This window comes from Ammospiza nelsoni, chromosome 19, assembly GCF_027579445.1.
Source record: "Ammospiza nelsoni isolate bAmmNel1 chromosome 19, bAmmNel1.pri, whole genome shotgun sequence".
Classification (NCBI taxonomy): domain Eukaryota; kingdom Metazoa; phylum Chordata; class Aves; order Passeriformes; family Passerellidae; genus Ammospiza; species Ammospiza nelsoni.
This window is the reverse complement of record NC_080651.1, coordinates 1645516-1665317: the sequence shown is the minus strand read 5'-3', so window position 1 is coordinate 1665317 and position 19802 is coordinate 1645516. Positions and strand designations below refer to the sequence as shown.

The 19802-nt window shown below is 47.1% G+C and overlaps 1 protein-coding gene across 1 annotated transcript in view; it reads right to left on the bottom strand.

Annotated features, from left to right (window-relative positions):
- The window catches only part of CACNG4 (calcium voltage-gated channel auxiliary subunit gamma 4), a 44955-nt gene extending 26367 nt beyond the window's left edge, over positions 1 to 18588 (bottom strand). Inside the window, exon 1 of the mRNA XM_059485601.1 lies at positions 18366 to 18588. Within this exon, the coding sequence (XP_059341584.1) occupies positions 18366 to 18588 (223 nt within the window). The remainder of the gene's footprint in view (positions 1 to 18365) is intronic.
- Between the last annotated feature and the right edge of the window lie 1214 nt (positions 18589 to 19802).

Here is a 19802-nt window from a genome sequence, read left to right as displayed (position 1 = left end):
AAATACTCAGTCATGAAACATCACCCAGCCTCAGCAGCTCTCCTGCACCCAGCAGCAGGGCTTTCTCTCCCAGATAAGCTCTGGACAAAGTTTGCCCAGTGACTGTGGATTACTTCTGCTCCACAGACTGGAATCACCGGGTTATGGCCAGCAAATACCAGCTGGGAGTGAGGATCTGCTGCATCAGTGAGCTCTGGTGCTGCTGCCAGGGCAGGGCAGGGCTCTCCTGCACTGCTGACTCCAGGCTCTGAGATGGGATGTCCATCCCTGGGGATGGGCACAGCCCCAAAGAACCCTCTGGGCTGCAAAGGGAAGGGCTGATATCAGCCTGCTCACCATGAGGGTCCAGCTCCTGACTCTGCTCTTTGGTGTCTGTCACAGACATCTTTTATGGAAAATCCTTTCCTTAGGATTTTTTCCTCCTGAGAAGCTGAGAGGCCTCAGAAACAAAATGTAAACAATGGTTATCTGCTGCTGTGGAATGCAACAGGTGCATCTGTGATTGGTCTCATGTGGGTGTTTCTAATTAATGGCCAATCACAGTCAGCTGGCTCAGACTGTCTGACACACAAACCTTTGTTATCATTCTTTCTTTTTCTATTCTTAGCCAGCCTTCTGATGAAATTCTTTCTTCTATTCTTTTAGTATAGTTTTAATATAATATATATCATAAAATAATAAATCAAGCCTTCTGAAACATGGAGTCAGATCCTCATCTCTTCCCTCATCCTCAGACCCCTGTGAACACGGTCACAGGTGCCATTTGTTGTCCAGGGTGCTGGGGTTGGTTTGTAGGCTGAGCTTTGATTTTTTAGGCACAGCATCACCTAAACTCCTCTGCAGACCCACTCCTGCAGGATCTGGAGTAGGAGAGCTGTGATCCCAAGAGACATCAGTGCTTTCCTGCAGCAGCTCCCCATAATCCTAGCAGACATGTCCTGCAAGTTCTGGATACACCAGGGGTCCTTTCATGGACTGCTGGGGGGCTCCAGCAGGGACAGAGCCATCCCCTTGTGCTTTAATGTGTTGGATTTTTTTTTTCTAACAGTGTTCTCATGAGTGCTGCTTTTCCCACACCTTTCCCACAGCCTCCTTTTTCCCCATGAAGCAAAGGAGGAGCTTGGATGTTGATTTGAGGTCCAACCCCAGCACGGTGTCTGAGCTGTTCCATCACAGGAGGAGCCAGGGAGGCTGTGACAGCTGCACCTCTGAGTCACTCAGCCTGATGAGCCCCTGCTCCCAGGGGACAGCACTTTGCCTTTGGCCTCCAGTGTCTCCAGACTCTGGCTCAGAGCTCAGCAGGACCCCAAGCTCTGGCTGTTCCCTGAGGAGCCATGCCCAGGAAGGGACAAGGGACAGAGCGTGTCCTCAGCTCACACTGCAGGGACACAAGGTGGGGTACATGATCCAGGTGTGTGCAGAAAGTTCTGTGTCCCCAGGCCTGGACACACTCCAGCCCTGTGTGAACACATTGCACAGGCTCAAATCGCTATTTTTGAGCCAGTCACTAGAAATAATTCATGTATGTGCAAGTTAAGATTCTGCTTAAAAATTACCCTCTGCCTCAGAAACTTAAAACCTGAGACATCTACAGAAGCAGATGCTGAATTTCATTTTACAAGATTCTTTCCAGCTGTTATGGTAAGCTCAGAACCTCATCCTGCATTTCTTCACTTTAAGGATCTTTTTTCATTCAAATACCTCCAATTTTAGTGCTGGCAGGAGCAGGGGCAGGTGCAAGTGTGGTGAAGAATCTGCCCTTTTTTACTGGACCAGATAGTCTTGCACCAATCACTGAGATCCATGCTAGTCCTTAAAAGGAAAATTCAAGTCATAAACATTCAACATTTAAGGACTTAAAAATAAATTTCTGCCTATGCCATTAATTCATTTGATGGTATGAACCAGGTTTTGGAAAGCTCAAGGTGCAGGTTTGTGTGTGTTAACTGTAAGCAACGTTGCAAAAGGAATACGCTTTTTTATCTATATGAGGTCCTGTAAAGTGTGTTCTATCCTTAGGAGAGAAAATATAACACATAAAAAATATGTAATTATTTAAACTTTGCAGAAAAAGAGGCAGGAGTGATGGGAACCTTTGAAATGATAAATGTATGGATTATTTCACTGCCACTGTGGGGTTTTAAATTAGTTTTATTTTTCTTTTATTTCTCCTTGTTGACAAGCAGGGCTGCACTGCTCTGCAGATCTAATGTTTACAGATAAGGAAAGATGGAAGGTCAAAAATTCTATTCTTAGTTATTCTTGTATAAGGTAATCTCCTTGTGCTGGTGACAATGCAGAGTGATCTCATGTCTCCATGGGTACCTGAATCATTCCTGTCTAACAGCAACATGCTCCATTCCCAGCCCCTCCCCTGAAGTTCTTACGTAGAAAACCCAAAGATATCTCCAAGAAAAGCTTCATGTGTGATGCAAATGATGGACTGGAGCAAACATTTCCCCTTGAGACAGTGCCCCGTGCCAGCATCTCCCTCATGCACAGTTGGGGTGATGAATTAGTTTGCATTTGACTGTGACCAGGAAGAATTTTGCCAGGAATGAAGGCTGAATCCAACATGTTATGAGTGTTCATTTAATCCCTGCAAATAAACATGAAAACTGATAAATTCAGAAGGGTAACTTTGTCCCTCAGATGGATGACTTTGTCCCCATGGTCCCCTTGGCCAAGGGATGCACAGCAAACTGAGCTGAAATCCAGATTTTGGGGAGGAGAAGTAACACCAGAATCTGCCCACAGCAGATCATGGCAGGGATGAGGCAGGGGAGAACAGAGGTGTGGCGAAAAGAAGGTGAAAAAACACCAGAAAAACATTAATTATGTCTTCCCATGTCTCTGAAGGCTCAGCTCAGTGCTCTAATACCCACAGGATGTAGCTTTCCTTGGCTGTTCTGTAACATCTAAAGGGAAGAAAAGAAACCAAAGAGGAAGCAAAGGGGGCCTTGGTGGTGACAGGGCTCCAGCTCTTTGAATGCCAGCTCCTCTCCCTGCTGCAGCATGGGAGCTTTTGGTCTGTACTTTGAGCCAGTGTGGATGGATCAGGCACATGAAAGACCAGCAGCAACAGCTCCTAGAGGCTGACAGCAGGACTGTGCATCAGGACTTCTGCCTTTTCCTACAGCAATGGAAGGGACTGAAGTCTAAATCTGGGTCTTTGTGCTCACAGTCTTGATATGAACTTAAAGGGAAAAAAGAAATCCACAACGAGAAGAAAAAGAATTCTCTCTGGGAAGGGGGATTGAGCAGTGTGAGCTGCACATTCTTCTTAACATCAGGATTCCTTTTTTTACTAAACCATTTCTGACCTCAGCAGTGTGCAGCAGGCAGGAAAACCAGGTTGGACTCGCAGTTTCTGGTGACAGGGTAGAGGAAATCAGATAAACCAGCTTGTACCTACCACCTTGCTGTGAATTAGGGCTGTCCTTGTGTTTCACTTCAGTGCAATCAATTTTCAGAATAAAAGCCTTTCTTCTACACGGCCAAGGGGTTTAATTCAACCCTGTAATAAATGGCTGGCTAACAATGGGCCAAACTCAGCTTGGATGTTGCTCTAGTTAATTAAGAAGAGTAGCATCGGGGCTAAATTTGGCAAGGAGTGTGAAGTGACTGCCTTCAGAGGCAGGGAAGAAAAACCCTTGCTTAGCTCACTGCACCCAGCTCTTCAAATGCAAATTAACCTGTCAACATCTGCATGCAGCCACCCAGGACAGCTGCAAAAAGGAGAATCCTGCACCCAAAAGAAGGGCTGGAAATGTTTAGTTCCAAACAGCTATTTTCTAAAATAATTTCTAGTAAATAAGAATACATTTAAAGTGGTAAACTGAGCATCTGCTGCATGAAATGAATGGAGGACAGCATGTGAAAAGAAACATATGTCAAGTATGCACTTCAGATGCATTGACTACTTGCCTCCAAAACAGAGAGAATTTAAACATATTTGCAGCAAACACACACACAAAATTTGCCTCTGCAACCCAAAGGAAAACCTTGAATAACAGCACAAGTTCAGCTTGGCCATACCTTGCCTCTCCCGTGGTGGAGGGGAGCAGTTTGTTGGATTTCAGCTGCTGCCTTGGCTTCTTTTCCTCAGGCTCCTGTCAGGAATGCCAAGCCCAGGCAGCTTTTGTTTGGAGCAAACAATGTCCCTTTACCAGTGCATTTAAAAACCCAGAAACCGAGGCACTGCTGCAGCCAAACCCTACCAGATTTGCTTCACTGGAGGGAGGACAGAAAAGCACCCCTGTGCCTTTTGCAGGTGCCTTGTCTGCAGTGGAGGGGACGGTGCTGCCCTGCCTGGGACCGAGCCGCGTTCGCGGAGCCGCTCCGGCGCTGGAAGGGCTCTGCTGGTGACTCAATCTCTGCCTCCAGTACCCTGCAACTCAGGGAAATTGCATTTCAGCGCTTCCTTCAGCCCATTATCCTCAGAGAAAATCTCTGCTGGCTTAACTGAAGCTCTTACTTGCAAAACAAGTCCAGGGCAAGGCCCCTTCAGAGGAGGAGAGGTTGGATTCCAGCTCTACTCTTCCTGGTGAAGAAGCATGTGGGAATATTTTTCAGTATAACAGGGAATGGGATAAACTCTGATGTCCCCTTATTTTTGGTCAGGGGAATGACTAATCTCTGTTGCAAAGCTGGGAGAGGTGTGCTGTGTTTCTGTCTGTCTGCTGAGGCTTTGCTAAGGGTTGGGTTCTGCAGCAGTAATCTCATGGTGCAGCCATCTCCTGTGGTCCCCTCGGGAGGGAGGGGAAACAAGCCATGAGCAGCTTTTGCAGAAACTGCTTTGCTATGATAATGTTGTGTAATTAAACAGGACTCAAAACTCCCAGAGTTATAAAAACCCAGGGCTTGTACCAACACTTTTACTCATCTGTGGGTTTTTAGGCTGGATCAAAGATCATGAGAAAAAGATTTTTGACTCCGTTGATGGTGTTGGTCCTGTTTACCTTGGCATGTTGTAGCATCTTAATAAAACAATTGAGAAGAAAAAATAAAAAGAGAAAAAACTCTGGAAGATCCAGAAGCCTACTGGTTCTCAAGGAGAGCCTCAAAATGGAGGTATCTCTTCCTGCCCCTCCTTTGCTTGGGTTTGCTTCAATATTTTTTTCCCCCCAGTCCTGGAAGTTACATTTCCAGGAGCGAGGAATTGTTCTGGCACTGAACTGCCAGGGCCCAGCAGTGGGGCTGGGGCTGCATCCCCTTGGCTTGCAGGGCAGCACAGAGTTGCTATTGAGTGTGTGTCCACATGGCAACAGCAGTGGTGCTCCAAGAATTTCATTTCCACGGTGCCCCTGGAATCTGCACTGCCTTGACATCTTCATTGTTCCACGGAGAAATAAAAAATAAAAATCCAGGGGTAGGGTAAATGCAGTGCAAAATACAGAACACCACAGGACGGGGTTATCTAATGGTTAATTTAGAAAGGAACATATCATTAAAAACGTATGAAGGTGGCTACATATTGATGCTGTATAAATATTTAAAAGGATGCCTCTCGTAAGGGCAGAGTTCCAAGCTACACCTAAAATAACGTGTGTGAAAGAAAATTAAAAGAATATTTCACCATTTGGACTTGTTTAATCTGCCTTGGAAAGGCTTTTTATGCCCAGCTACTGAACATTAGTATGGGAAAGGAAATCAGAGAGAACTCTTTTCTGGTGTAATTCTACCAAAGTCAGCAGAGTTAAACTGAAGATGATTTTTCTGGCCTTTTAAATAGAGTGTAATTTTCTCCATGGGTAGTTATTAAATGCTATTGAGAGAGACTGCGGCTGCTGTTGGAAGGGCTTTCTGGAGAGGTCACTCTGTCCCATGTGAACAGCACCAGTGAAAAACCAGGAGCTTTGTAGTTTTTACAACTTGAAGAGTTCCTGGAGGCTCTAACTCCAGCACACGTCACTGCCTGACCCAAAGCTAAGAGCACACATCTATTCTGAGTTGAGATATCCTGGCTTGACATCCACTCCTACATCACAAGAATTCTGCCTGTAGAAATTGCTTAAAATATTGGAGGGGGCATTGCAAAAGATATTTGTGTGGACGTTTGGTCCATCTCTGTCAGAGAGGACATATTCCTTAAATACACTTTCTGAGGCTCAGCTGCTCAGTCTTGACATTTTGGGGCTGTTGGGGTTTGTGTGCTTTTCACCAGCTCTCCTAAGCCCTGGCTGAGGTGGCCATTCCCTGTCCTTGTTATTTGGGACCCAGGTTCCTGCAGCCTTGTTAAAATGCCCAAAAAGTACCTCCTGCATGGACACAAGGCTGAGTGAGTCCTGGACTAAAAGGTTCCTATTCTGGGGGGATTGGGAAGATGTCAGGATCTCCCCAGAGGCACCTCAAGGATCTGGATCTCCTGTGGATGGCTCTGTCCCTGACATGGAGTGCTGAGCCAGGTACCCAAAGTGTGGGGTTGGGCAGGAGACAAATGAGTTTTCTTCCTGCCTGCACAGCCAAGGACTCTGCCCTCTCTTGCAGAAATTAAGCTCAATCCTCAGGCAAGGCAGCAGCAAAATTTGGATCATAAATCAAGATAAATCTTGGTTTTAATGGGGGGCAGAACCCAGAGAATTATTTAGCCATTTTACAAAAAGCCTAACATCCTCTTGGGATGAAATGGGAACACATGAGACCTCATAATTTATATATGTATTAACTTCCCACTGGTGAAATTAAAATGCAAAATAGTGTCTCTAAACAAAACTGTGAAGCTCTGTCCCTCGAGAGAGTTAAAAATGAAATGGGCAAAGCATCTCCCACAGGATCTATTCTTACCCTTGTAGGACTTTGGGCTGCATCATAGGTATTTTCTTTCTCACAGCCACAATGCTGAGCTCCAAGAAAGGATTTGTCTGTGCAATACAGTGAAGCCCAGCAATAATTACCCATTGTGCTCTGTGATGAGCCATCCCTTTGGTTCCTCAGTAACCCGTGCACCTGGACTTTAACTAAAACCAAATAATATGCACAGAAAACATTTTTATGTAAGAGGAGGTGAACATCACTAAAAATCAGAGAGCCTTTGTATGGCATGCCAAACTGCTGAAGCGAAAAAATGTCTTCAGTGAAAGGGCTCAGATGTGAGCATGTTTCAGTGCACAGCTCCAGGAAAAACTCTGATAATAAATGTGAGCTTGTTATCGTTGCTTTTCAGTGGGAAGTAAAGCCGGAAGCAGGGTCGTGCTGGCTAATTGAAGCTTACATTTCCATTCAAGCACTGCATTTTAATTATAAACTGGTGACACAAGTGTCACTTAGTTCCTACCCTGTTTTAAGTGTGCACACGTATAAAAAATATTTTCGGTTATTAATTTATTCTTGTGATCATATTCATTATCCTGCATTATGTCTACCAGGCACGTGTCTAATGACATGTTTGATACACGCTAATTCTGATGCCTCTTTTAATGCAGAGCTTACACAGACATTTTAGGCTGAGCACGGTGCCAGTTGGCCACCAAAACAGGTGCACATTAATGCTATAAAATCAGCATTAGGAGCTGTGTACCCATATTCTGGCCAGCTGCAAGCACTTGCCCAGCCCTCCCAGGGCACAGCAGTCATGCCAGAAAATGGGATAACCTGTGGGAGTAGCTGCATCCAGGGCTGATGCCTGGAGATGCTGATGGTGAGGTCCTGCTGCCCAGCTCTGGCCCTGATCCTGGACCAGGGTCCAGCTCTGGCGTGCTGGCTCTTTGTGTGGCCAAAGCCCAGGGTTAATGCTTCAAATTCAGGTGGAAAATTTCTGGCCTGTTTTTCCTTCCTTATGGGGTTTTTGTGCTCTGCCCAAAGAACGTCTCCAGCTAGAACGCTGCCATTTATACACAGAAATTAAAATAAAATGAGCAAAAAGGTCACTGGGAAATGGCTACCAAGAGACACCAAGTAAGTCATTAAAAACTCAGAGCAGGAGCACAAGTGAAAACAAGGGAAATATCCTTAGAAAGCAAATTATGAAGGTAAACCTCTTTCAAAGGCATGGATGGAACAGGATAGCTGTGTTTTTCCCCTCTTAATTTGCTACCAAACTATAAAGAGGATTCTGTTTTAATAAGCACAACCATAGCGGGACACTGCAAATGAATTGTTCGAAGGGCTGTAATTAGAAGTGGTGCTGTGAACATCATTCCTAAATGCTGCATGGTTTATTTCAGGTCCTGCATCTTTAAGGATCCCAAAGCACCTCGGAACCGTCTTGAGTTTGTCAGCGCTAAAGGCAAGGACATGAGCAAAGCAAAACGTGCAGAGCAAAGGAGAAAAGCTTCCCATCCTCTGGAGCAAACCACAGGATGTTTAACCTCACAGTCAGCAGGTATTGGCATAGTCTTGGATAAATATCTTTTGAAACACCCAAGTAACTTAAAAAAATTAAATTTGGCTGACTCTCAGTGCAATGTAAGCTTGGATAGAGGCCGGGAGCCTCACCTTTTGGAGAGTGTGCTCCCTGTCTTGGAGCATCCTTTGTTGACAGACAGAAATGTGTTTTCACAGTGGGCAGAGCTGGGGGGATGTGGACCAGCTCTGATCCAAACACAAGGTGGGAACATCCAAGCAGCTCCAAGCATGAGCCAAGGAACTCAGCCCTTGCTACGTTCATTGGCTTGGGTTCAGTGTGTGCAGAGGGGCTGGCTGTGTCCTACTGCTCCATCTGGAAAGGGTCAGTCTGTCTGCAAAGAGCACTCTGGTGACCCCCAAATCCCTGTCATGGCAAATAACTGAGCCCCTGCTGGCTGGCAGAAGGATGAGGGTAAGGACCCAACTGGTTTGGGTTAGCAGCTCAGTGGTAAGAAGCATTTCCCAACTGCTACTGAGCTCCCAGATTTAATAATTGATGTTTTATCATGTTTAGGAAAGCTCTGCTTGATACTGACATTTTCCAACAGCTCCCCTAATAAAACCCAGTTGAAACAGTCCTGAGCTCCATCTGTACAGAATAACCTGACTTCAGCCAGGTGTACATCAGGTGGCAGAATGGGAACAGGGGATGTTAAATCTGGGAGGAAGCAGAGGCTGGGGCTCTCCCTCTGCAGGGAAATCAAATTCCTGAAGTTTGGGGAGTTCACAGCTGCCTGCAAATCACCTTCCCACACTCAGCAGAGCCATATCTGGAGTCTAACAATCCATTTTGGGTTATTGGCTTCATTGGCTCCAGTAACAGGGCTCTGTTCAGTGAATTTGAGGGATTCAACCCTGTTCACAATCCCCGTGGATGAAAATGTGATGTGACAATGCAACTTGCTGTTTCATCATCTGGCTAAAACCAATTCAACACACAAAGAAACCAAGTCTGGCGAATTTTGCATTAAAATATATGCATTATGTAAAGGAGCATTGCTGTGGCTTACTTGAATTTATAATATCCACTGGACAAAGATGATTAAAGCCCACTACTGCCATTAGTGAGTCATGCACGGAGGAGTATCACAAACTTTCATATCTGGTACCTTTGAAAGCTCAGCCTAAATAGTCACAAGGTCTTCCAGCATTGAGAGTTCGTTATTTCATTTGCTTGCAGGCAGCTGAATGCTGGGGGCTGAACTCTAAAATACCCCAACAGCACAACAATTCTCCCAACACAATCATCCAGTGCCTTGCTATCAGCTATCTCTGATAGCCAGTGAGCTGTGAGATAGGTGTGCACAGCCCTGATAGGTATTTGCTATAAGTTACAGTTTAGATTTGATTACATTTAGGCAATGTTCCTCTGGCAAGATCCTATTTCAAGTCATAATTGCGACATGCCATGGTTCCTTTTTAATGCCTTGCAGCACCAAGAGATAAACTGTGCCTCTGGGATGCAAGGAAGACAATAACAACCCCAGTGTTATTGAATGCTATATATTTGGACAGGACAAAACATCCAGTCATCCATATTCCACACAAAACTGCATCATTTAAAAAGTATAAATGGGAGACAACTGATCTGAAACCCCGGTAGAGAACTGGCAGTGACTTAAAAATGGTTATTAACTTAATCTGAAAAAAACCCCTGGCAGCTAAACAAGGGTGCTAATTCCTGCCTGAGCTGGGTCCCTCTCCCACTCGAGCAGGGGATGTTCAGTGCTTCTGAATATCTCAGAAACATTTGGCATTATCAAGCTAACAGGACTGGCTAAGTGAGAAACATTCAAAGGGCACAACTAAGTGGCACAATTCCAAAACAGCAATTAAAAGGCGGAATGCTTGAAAAAGAACAATAAAAGAGGTTAATTTGTTTCAGGGCTTGGCAATTGGTACAGGAAATACTGTAATTCCATAACGTGCTCTCCCTTCACCCATCTCTTCATACCACGACTGTGTGTGTTTATAATCTATCATTCCTTCATGGATTACATTTGACAAGAAATGACTCAATTCTATTGAAGATGAATTTACAGGGTTATTTGTTAAGTAGGCAGGAGCCTGGATAAACCCTGGGAAATGAGTAAAACAGGTAGAGAAAAAGAGAACCCAGACTATACCTTTGGACAAGTAAGTGATTACACATTTTTCATTGGCACGATGGCACAGAGACGGTCAAGAGTTAAGAAGATAAATTAAAAAATCTTAATTTTTTACCTAGGGCAGTATCTACTTATTTTCTAGAGAAGGACTCATGCACTGTCATTGAGGAGCTAATTTCAAAGGTATCTCTTCAACAGAAGAAAGGTTACAGCATTTGGCAAGGGGAGGAAAAAAGAGGAAGAGAACAAAGACGTTGAGATGACAGGCTGCCATGGGAAGGAGGGGAAAGAGGGGCTGGACTATCTGCCAGGCTAAATCAAGAACTGCTCCAATGCTCCCACTGCATTTGACTCCTAGCATGCAACAACTGGCAAAAATGCCCCCAGGTCTGAAGGGAAATCTAGCAAAGTCTGTCTAGGCTGGGCTATCCATCCTGCAGGCAGCTTGCCCAGAGGCTTGCTATTTTGAGATAGTAGAGAGGCTGCTTGTCATTAATATTATGATAAATCTCAATATAGAGAAAGCCTCAAATGTTGCTGTGATCCCCAGCACCTCTGTGTGCCCCTCAAAAGAGCCACAACCACACTGTCAGAAAAAATATGAGCTGAAGCTCAGGACTAAGCCACCTTCTGTGTTAAAATGTTGAAGATCAAATGAGCTGATGTACTTCAGGAGTGGAGATAAATAACTAAGAGAAAGAACTATCTGGGAGTAGAAGAGGGAGGACAAAATATCTGGCAATTTAACTGATCAAAACCCACTGAAAAAGTGAGAGGCTTCAGAACAAGGCAGAAAAAACCATGAAGTCATGCCCAGCACTGGTGTTCTCTGCTGCAAACACCCTTTTGTTCTGAAGTCATAAACGTGTATCAGCCTCTCAGACATATGGGCAGTTGTGCATTTATCCTGTTTATTTTACTACTCCTGTACATCCTGCCTTGCCATCTGTTGGGAAGAATTTGGATGCTGAACCATAAGTCTGAGACATAATAAATACCAGTAAACAGAAATCTAAAACAAAGATAAGCACCAAGTAATGCTTGGAAGCAGGACCAGTTTTTCAGTTTGATAGTTTGATTTATTTCCTGAGATGAGTTTTGGCTCAGAAAAGAAGGACCAGCAGGAAAAGCTCCAATTGAAGGGACAAATCTGTGATCCCTTCTCTTATATTGGCTTCATATTGGCATAACTCCACTGCCTTCCTAGAAAGCAGTTAACTTTCTGTAGGTGGAGAATCAGACTTAATCCTGTCCCTCAAGGAAGACATGTTTAAACACCAAATATTGCATGTATAAAACATAAGTTGCAAGCAGAACACTTCAAGCCCGGTGCAAGCCGCGTTCCTGAGCTGGGCAGCCCTCTCGCCGTGTCCCAGTTTCTCCACATCTTCCTTTCCATTTTATTATTAGAATGAGAGGGAAGTGGGTGGAAAGGAAGCACAGTTATCCCTCCTAGTCAGGGGCAGGAAGATAAAGCAACTGGCCCCAGATCAAGCAGGAAATCTACCAAAGCTCAGAGTCACAAGCCCATTATCATCATCCTCCTCCTCCTTCCTCTCCATTTTCAGTTTGGGGATACAGAAATTCTGCAGAAATTGCTGCTCTTTAGCATATAAACCACAGAGACACCAACTAAATATCTGGGAGCTGAGAGGTGTTAATAACAGACTTCAGATTACACTCAGTATCTAAGTACTCCTACCTCCTCAAAGGAATTAGAGATGAGATAAAAGCACTCGCTTCTCTTCCTAATATTTGTTCTCTTTTTGCTCTGTTTCTGCAAAAATACACAAGACTACAGGATGGAGACATCAAGTACACTCCCCTTCCCCTGAGTTTTTTTATGAGGTGTTTTGTACCTGGCAAGAATGACTGAAGCTACAGGTGGGACAGCACAACCTGAGCAGAGGTGACACTGCGTGACCCAGCAAATGGGACAGGGTGTACTGGAGGAATAATCACTGTGCTGAAATTGCACAGGAGCAAAAAAAATAAGTTTTTGTATTGACTTGTTTTACCATTTTACACTGGTGAGGGTCAATAGAGCTTCCAGAAGGAAGGGCAAGCCCTGGAAGTATCTAAAAAGAGCAATAAAAGCCCATAAAGGTAACAGCTGCTGGACAAAGCCCAAAGACTGCATTACATCATTGCAAAGGTCCCCACAAACCCCAAAATGAGTTACTATGGCTCTGACAGATCCTACCACAAATGCCATCTGTCAAGTCCTCAGAACATGCAGTGTAACTATATACAGAATAAAACAGTGACTGCAGCACAACACAGCCACGAGGATCCTGTTTGTACAACCCAACACCTCCTTGGCTCTTCACAAAACATTTCTGAAACCTCCCCAGAACAATCCTGGAACCCAGGTGAGATTTAATATCCTCCACATTGCATCCTGCACAGCAGAAAAGAGCTTTACAGCTGGATTACAAATGTGCTTTCATCGGTTTGCAGCCTTGGGGGAGCATCACTAATGCACACAGAGTCTTTGGGATCTGAGTTTTGCACTGGGATATCTGAACATGCTGAGAGTCACAGAGGAAAAACCAAAACCTCCGTGTAGCCTGATAGCTCCCTACTGGCTATAGAGTAGATCGAGTTTAAGAAAGCAAATTAATTCATTAAAGTGACATATATTCAGTCAATTAGCTTCAGATCCTTGTTTCATAGGGCAGGGAAGAATGGATGTTTTGTGACATCAATAAGATCATTTGAGAGCCTCTGTATAAATGTTCAAAGAAGTGCATTGAGGAGACACATGCTTTTTTTTTTTTTTCATTTGAGAATAGATAATACCTTAACCCATCTTCTGCTGGCAGATCCTCCAGCACCAAATTTTCAGTATTTTAAAGTATTTTATACAGTGGACAATATTTCAAAGGGATTGAACTCAGTGTCCATAAAGGCAGCTCCAAATTCAGAAACTCTAACAAATTGAATGCTCCTGAAAAAAAATTAAATAAAAATTAAACTAAAATGGGTGTTTAAAAAATCACTCCATCAGTTGCCAGCAAAACTGCTCTGGTTCAGCCAGGGCAGCAAAGCTGACACTGGAGTGCTAAGAATTGCTCTTATAAGTACTGAGTAAAGCACATGGACCTTCTCAAGAGCGTGTGTTTTACCAAGGCAGTGGAGATGATGAGCAGGATGTATGGAATTAAAGGATGCAGACATGGTCTGCAGCTCAGCTGAGTCCCTCACTGATGGGTTTGTTTGTGTTGGAAGATTGATGGGTGAAAGCTCACTCTTCCGGAGTGCAATAACACCTATATATTGTCCTAGAAACAGGCTACAGCATCACAAAATAAGTTTTTCAGAGCAGAGTCACCCATTTGGGTATTCTCCATTTATGATCACTTTTCTTTCACAGTGTCAGCACAGGCTCATGAGCCTTCACAGAGAGAAGAGCAACCACCTCTTCATGTGCCTGTGGACACAACCTCCAAGGCAGGTCATGTCTGATCTTAGAGGGATTTAACATTTGCTCCACACCAAATAACACTTTGGCCACAGCATCGGAATAAAAACTCTGCATTACATTCAGTTTAACAAACAGTGGTGGTGCTGGAGCTTCATAGCTGTGCTTGGAGAATACTAAGGAATATTCATTCTTTTCGGATGAGCCATGAATTTGCAGTATTGATGGACAGCAGCCTGCCATTATTTGCTTGCCTCAAACATTGGTATAAGCATTTTTATTTTGTTTTCAGGAGTATCCATGGAAGCGGCGCATGCGGGTGCCACAATGTTTGTGTGCATTCATCCAGGCTGGAAGACTTGCAAATAATTGTGCAAATGTGCATTTGTGCAAGTTTTCAAAACCATAAATGATTGACTCGATCCTTCCTCCCCATTATAAATGTTCCAGGAAGGACACGTGGGCCCACGTGAATTAAATAGCCAATTGCACCACTTGAAAAGTAAATGGCAAACAGGGAATACTAAAAGCAGTAGACACAATGGGTTCAAAGAGATTCATGTGCTGAAGTGTTTAATAAAATACTCTTTGAATAAATTTAAATTACAAGTACATTACTTGATTTCCTATCTTGATGTCACAGAGCCTGCAGAGCGCTCCAATGTGAGCTGTCCTATTAACTTCAGCGCGATTGTTCACCAAGATAAGTAGTTTCAGTGGATAAAGTGGTGTTTTTAACATTGTTTTTTCCTAGGCAAATATTTTAATCAGATCCTCCTCGTGAGTAAGGCCGTGTGAGGCTTAGGAAGCTGTGCCGCACATTTCCCGTAGGATCAGGGGCTGCTGGGAAGCCGGAGTGGTTCAATCTCCCTTTCTGGGCTTAGGCTGACCCCAGAATGGTCACTGTCAGGACACAGCATCTGCTGGGTTTGCCAGACCCTGCGCTGCACCCAGGGACCCAGAGGTGCTGACAGCCCCCCCGGCTCGAGTGTGGTCGTGGGACAGAACAGCAGGCACCCAAAATGGGGCTGGTTTGCTCTTTTTGTGAATTTGTGGGCTGGGGTGCAGGTCTCAGGTTGATTGGCTGCATGGGGGGTCCGTCAGAAACTCCCTACTCTGGTGACATTTTAATTTCAGGCCACAGCTCTTGTGACTGTCTTGGGCCCAGAAAACCAAACCCCAGCTTTGCCACGGACCCTGGGCCATCCTCAGAGGCTCTGCCACTTCTGCTCCTCACATCCACACCAGGAGTTATTTCACTTTCCCACCGAAGGCAATTGCCTTGGATAAAACTCTCAAAAATCCACGCAGAAATGGCACAATCATTTAAAATCCACTCAATGAACCTCCTACCTCCACCTCTGACAAACATGCTAAAGGAACAAAATTGGGATTAGACAGGCAAGAGTTTGAGTGATGGATCATTAACGCTGCCTCTTGAGTGACTAAGCTCCATAGTAGTATCAGCTACTAGTGCTGAAACATGATTTCATCCCTGCAGCTCCAAACAAAGATAATATGCTTGATCCCTAAGCTGTAGCACTCCAATTACGACGCCAATTTGTTGTAAAATATTGTTTCAAAGAAAAAAACAGAAAAACATCGAGGAGCACCTGATAATTGAATTATAAGGTTATCCTTTTACATCCTGTTTCAGCGATTTTGTTTGAAATCTTGGGACTTGGGCTACAGAACAGGTGATTGTTCATAATCCAGCATACAGGTTAATTGATAGAGCTGAGAAACATTTTACTGGGAAATTTCAATTGACCTGAAATTTGCTCAGCAAAATGCTTTATGTATGTCAAAAGCAATTTCAGAGGCTGTTAAAGGCATTTTCAGCTTCTACACATTTGTGTTTCAGATTTGTCTTTTTGACATAAGAGTGAAATGGCAATAAAGACCATTAAAATAAATTAGAGGTTTTAACAATTATTTCTCCAAAACACCAGAAGATTTCTAAAAATAGGTTTGAAGCCAGACCATTTGAACACATATAAAAATCCATAACTGAAGCTATTTTCCTGCTATGTATCTCCTCAGAATTGCAATATTACCTTTAGATTACTAAAAGACTCAGCCACTTCAAATGAGCGAGGCTCTGAAATGGTCAAGGGAGTGTTGTTTTAAATCAGCTTCTAGAAATGGTTTTATTATTTTATAAAACAAAGGAATGGTTCCATGTTGAAATCCAAGTCCCATGGCATGGTTTAAAACATGAATAATTTACTGTATCTATAGATTTTATCTTACAAAACAGAACATACTGAAAAAGGAGGAGAGAATGTAGTCTTTGCTCCTCAGCTCTGTGAACAGATGACAGCTTTCTCAAATTGGGCATTCTTAGCACATATTTGACAACTTTAAAAATTGTAACTTTATAATTTGATTATGAGCATTTGAATTTTGAGCAGAACAGCTCTCTTGCTGTCGGATTGATGTGTCCCATGAAACGCCTTTTTATCCCCCAAGCTGACGGGGGTTTGAGCTTCGCTGGCACACGGCTCCTGGGTGCAGCTGTTGAGAATGCCCTGGCGATGCCAGGAGGGCACCACTGCTGCCCAGTGATGCAGCCAGGCTGGAGCTCGGCCCTGGTGCTGGGGCTGCCTCAACTCTGCCCATTCCCCACAGCTGCCCTGAGTGCTGCTCTCCTGGACAAAGTTCTGACCCAAGCCCAGGTGAAACCAAGGCAGAAACCCCACCAGTTTCAGTCAAAGCTGCACTTCACCTCTATGAGTGGTGTTACTGGGAGACCACACAGAAATCCTGACATTGGGAAGCTCAGGGATTTTTGCCAGAGGTGACAGGTCCAGCCTGGCTGAACAAGCTCAGCAACTCCTGCAAGATACAAACTTATTTTCCATGAGAAAAGGAGGCTGAAGACGCTTAGAACAAGCTCAGTGAAGATCACAAGATTCAGTTCAAGTGGAGGATGCTCAGCACCTCTCAAGCAAACTCAGGAGCTCTCAGATGCAAGCCCTCATTTTCCAGGTGCCATAAAAGCCCAAGCTGAGTGTTAGATTTCCTTTAAGAGTCATAAAGCCAAACATTGCTATTACCCATAAACCTTCACATTTCAATAATTATTTCGCTCTTTAGCATCTAAAAATATTTCCTTTTCCTACAGCTCCTCTATGTATGCCTACTATTACTAGGTAGCAAATCTGGTATTTTAAGAGAAAAAATCATGTTACACTGTAGCCTTAAATCATTAGCTAGAGGAGAAGATGAGAACAGACGTGAGAGTGAGGTGTTTTCTACCACGCCACAGTCTGTTCTGGGGAGAAGAAAAAAACCACCTAAACACAGCTGCGACTCTGAAGCGGAGCTGGGCTGAGCCGTCTGTCAGTTGGAATGAAGCACAAAGCCGGGCGTGCGAAGTTCCCGTGTGCTGATGGATGAGGCGCGCTGCATCCCGCCCGCCCAGCGCACCCATCCCCGCGGGGAGCGGGCTCCGGCGCCCCCAGCCCCAGTGACAGCGCAGCTCGGCCAAGTCACCACGGCCCCTCTGCCCTCCCCTTTCCCCACACGCTCCTCCAGCAGCACGGGGGCTCTGCCGGCCGCTCTCACAGAGAATGGACCAGCAGGTGAGGGGCTTCAGAGCGCCGTGGCCACCAGCCATGTCCCCCCTTCCTTCCCGGGGCTGTGCCGCTCTCCGCGGCCGGAGCCCCGCGATCTCGGGTGACAGATGTGCTTTCCCAGCTGGGCTTTGGACCTGCTCTGCCAAATGCTCGCAGCACCCATGTGCTTCTTTGTCCCCGCAGTTACCGCCGCGCCTTCTCCACAACTCCATTTTCAGAGCGGGAGCCACATGTTCGGCCTCTGCGGGGAGCGGGGTCCTGCTGCCCAGCTCGGCCCTACAGCACCCATCCTTTTATTGTTCCCTCCCTTCAGCCCGACCCTGGGGCTGCATCGAGGAGCCCCGAGCGAAGCACCTGAGCGGTAGCAACACCCCCTCCGCCCGAGCTCCCGGTGCCTCTGTCTGAGGGCAGACTGGGAGGAACGGGAGTTCCCGCTGTCCTGCCCGAGAGATGCGCTTGAGCTCCAAAGCTCCTCAAGCCAAAGTCCGGGGGGAGGAGGGAGAGGGGGGACCCAGCCCCGAAGCCTGCGGGGCTCAGGTGCGCCCCAAAGCACCCAAAGCCCCGGCCCCGCCAGGAGACCCCAAAGCCCCGAAGCCCCGGCGATGGTCGCGGAGCGAGGTCGCCCCCCTGGGCAGCGCTGCCCTGGGCAGCGCTCCGCATCCCGCCGCCGGTTCCCATGGCAATGTCGGAGATGCCGGTTGCCACGGTAACGCCATCCTCCTCCTCGGCCGTGTCCGAGGCAGCGGCGCGGCTCCGGCCCCGGCCCCGGCTCCGGCGGGGCTCAGCCCGGCGGCTCCGGCTCCGGCTCCTGCCGGGCTCTGCCCGGGCGCTGCCCGGCGGCTTCGGGAGCGCAGCCGGGTCCCCCCGGGGAAGTTGCTCGCCCCCTCCCCGGCGCGGCCCCGGTACCTTCGAGGCAGCAGATCCTCCAGAGCCCCGAGTGCGTGAGATCGCCCCGCGCCCGCCGCGGCGGCCCCTGCGCCTCGTCCGTCGTGATGTTGGTGCCGTTGCAGATGTGGGCGCTGGAGTAGAGCCAGTAGTCGGTGCCGATGGCGATGGCCATGAGGCTGAAGGCTGCGAAGGCGCCCACCGTGGTCAGCAGCATCTGGACGCCACGGTCACACCACACCATGGTGCTTCATAGTCCCCGCACGGGCGCGGGGGGCCGCACGACACCGCCCGGCAGCCGCCGCGCCCGCGGGAGGCTCCGAGTCACGGGGCGGGGGGCGGGCCGGGCGGGGGGAGCCGCTGCCGCCGCCGCGGGGCCGGGCTCCGCCGCCGGCCGCGCCCCCGCGCACCGCCCCGGCCGCGCAGGCACCGGCCACGGCGGAGGGAGGGAGGGAGGGATGGAGAGAGGGAGGGAGGGGCGGCCCGGCCGCGGGCACCGGAGGCTCGGAGCCTCCCGACCCCCGACGTGACACCGCCCCGCCGGGGAGAGCCCGGCCCCGGCCCCGGAGCGCGCCCGCCGAGCATCGCTCCGCTCCTTCCGTCTGAGCGGGCTCTGCCGCGGCTGACGGGTTCCAGCCCGGGAAGTGCTCGAGGCCGGTTGGACGGGGCTTGGAGCTACCTGGGCTAATGGAACGAGATGGGCTTTAAGGTCCCTTCCAACCCAAACCATTCTGTCGTTCTATGAAATTCACAGGTGTGCGTGGGAACCAGGTTGGCTTTCCACCCTACAGCTTGCCGGGATCTGTCTGGAGAGCAGGGAGGTCTTGCCCACTCTAGAGGTGCAAAGCTCTGCACCTTCACTGCTCTTTCTTGGGTGGGTTCTGCACACCTTCCTTCTGCTGCATGGGCTGCCCTGGAAATCACCGTGGAAACGGTGCCAAACGCAGTGGGGATGGGGTGTTGCAATTCCAAGATGCCCACATTGCCAGGGAGCTACAGCAGAGCCATCAAGGGGTTTAGCCATGGTTTCCTCCTGCAGCCTCACTCTGCGATTAATTACCCAAGCAGGTTGTAGGCAAGTGTTTGGGTTGCTGGTTTGCTCCTGTTTGGAAGGGTGTGGAGACAATCCAGCACCTGAAAATATTTTCCCATGGAAAAGCAAGGGGAGAAATATCCACACCATTTTTGTCGCGCTATCCTGTCTTCCACCCCTCACTCTCATCACCGCGAGTTGACAAGTCGGTCCTGCCTCCACCTCATGCAAGTGACAAGCCAGATGAATGGGAAGGCTTCCTGATCAGCTAATGCATTTGTGTGGAGGGAACGTGGCAGCACACCAGTTTTATGTATATGAATTAGGGAGTGGGAGGACAAGAGCTACAAACCTCGAGAAATACAGTGCTCTTGCCGAGCAGTGCGTGGATGGCTGCAGGTGCTTGTGTGACTCCAATGCTCAGC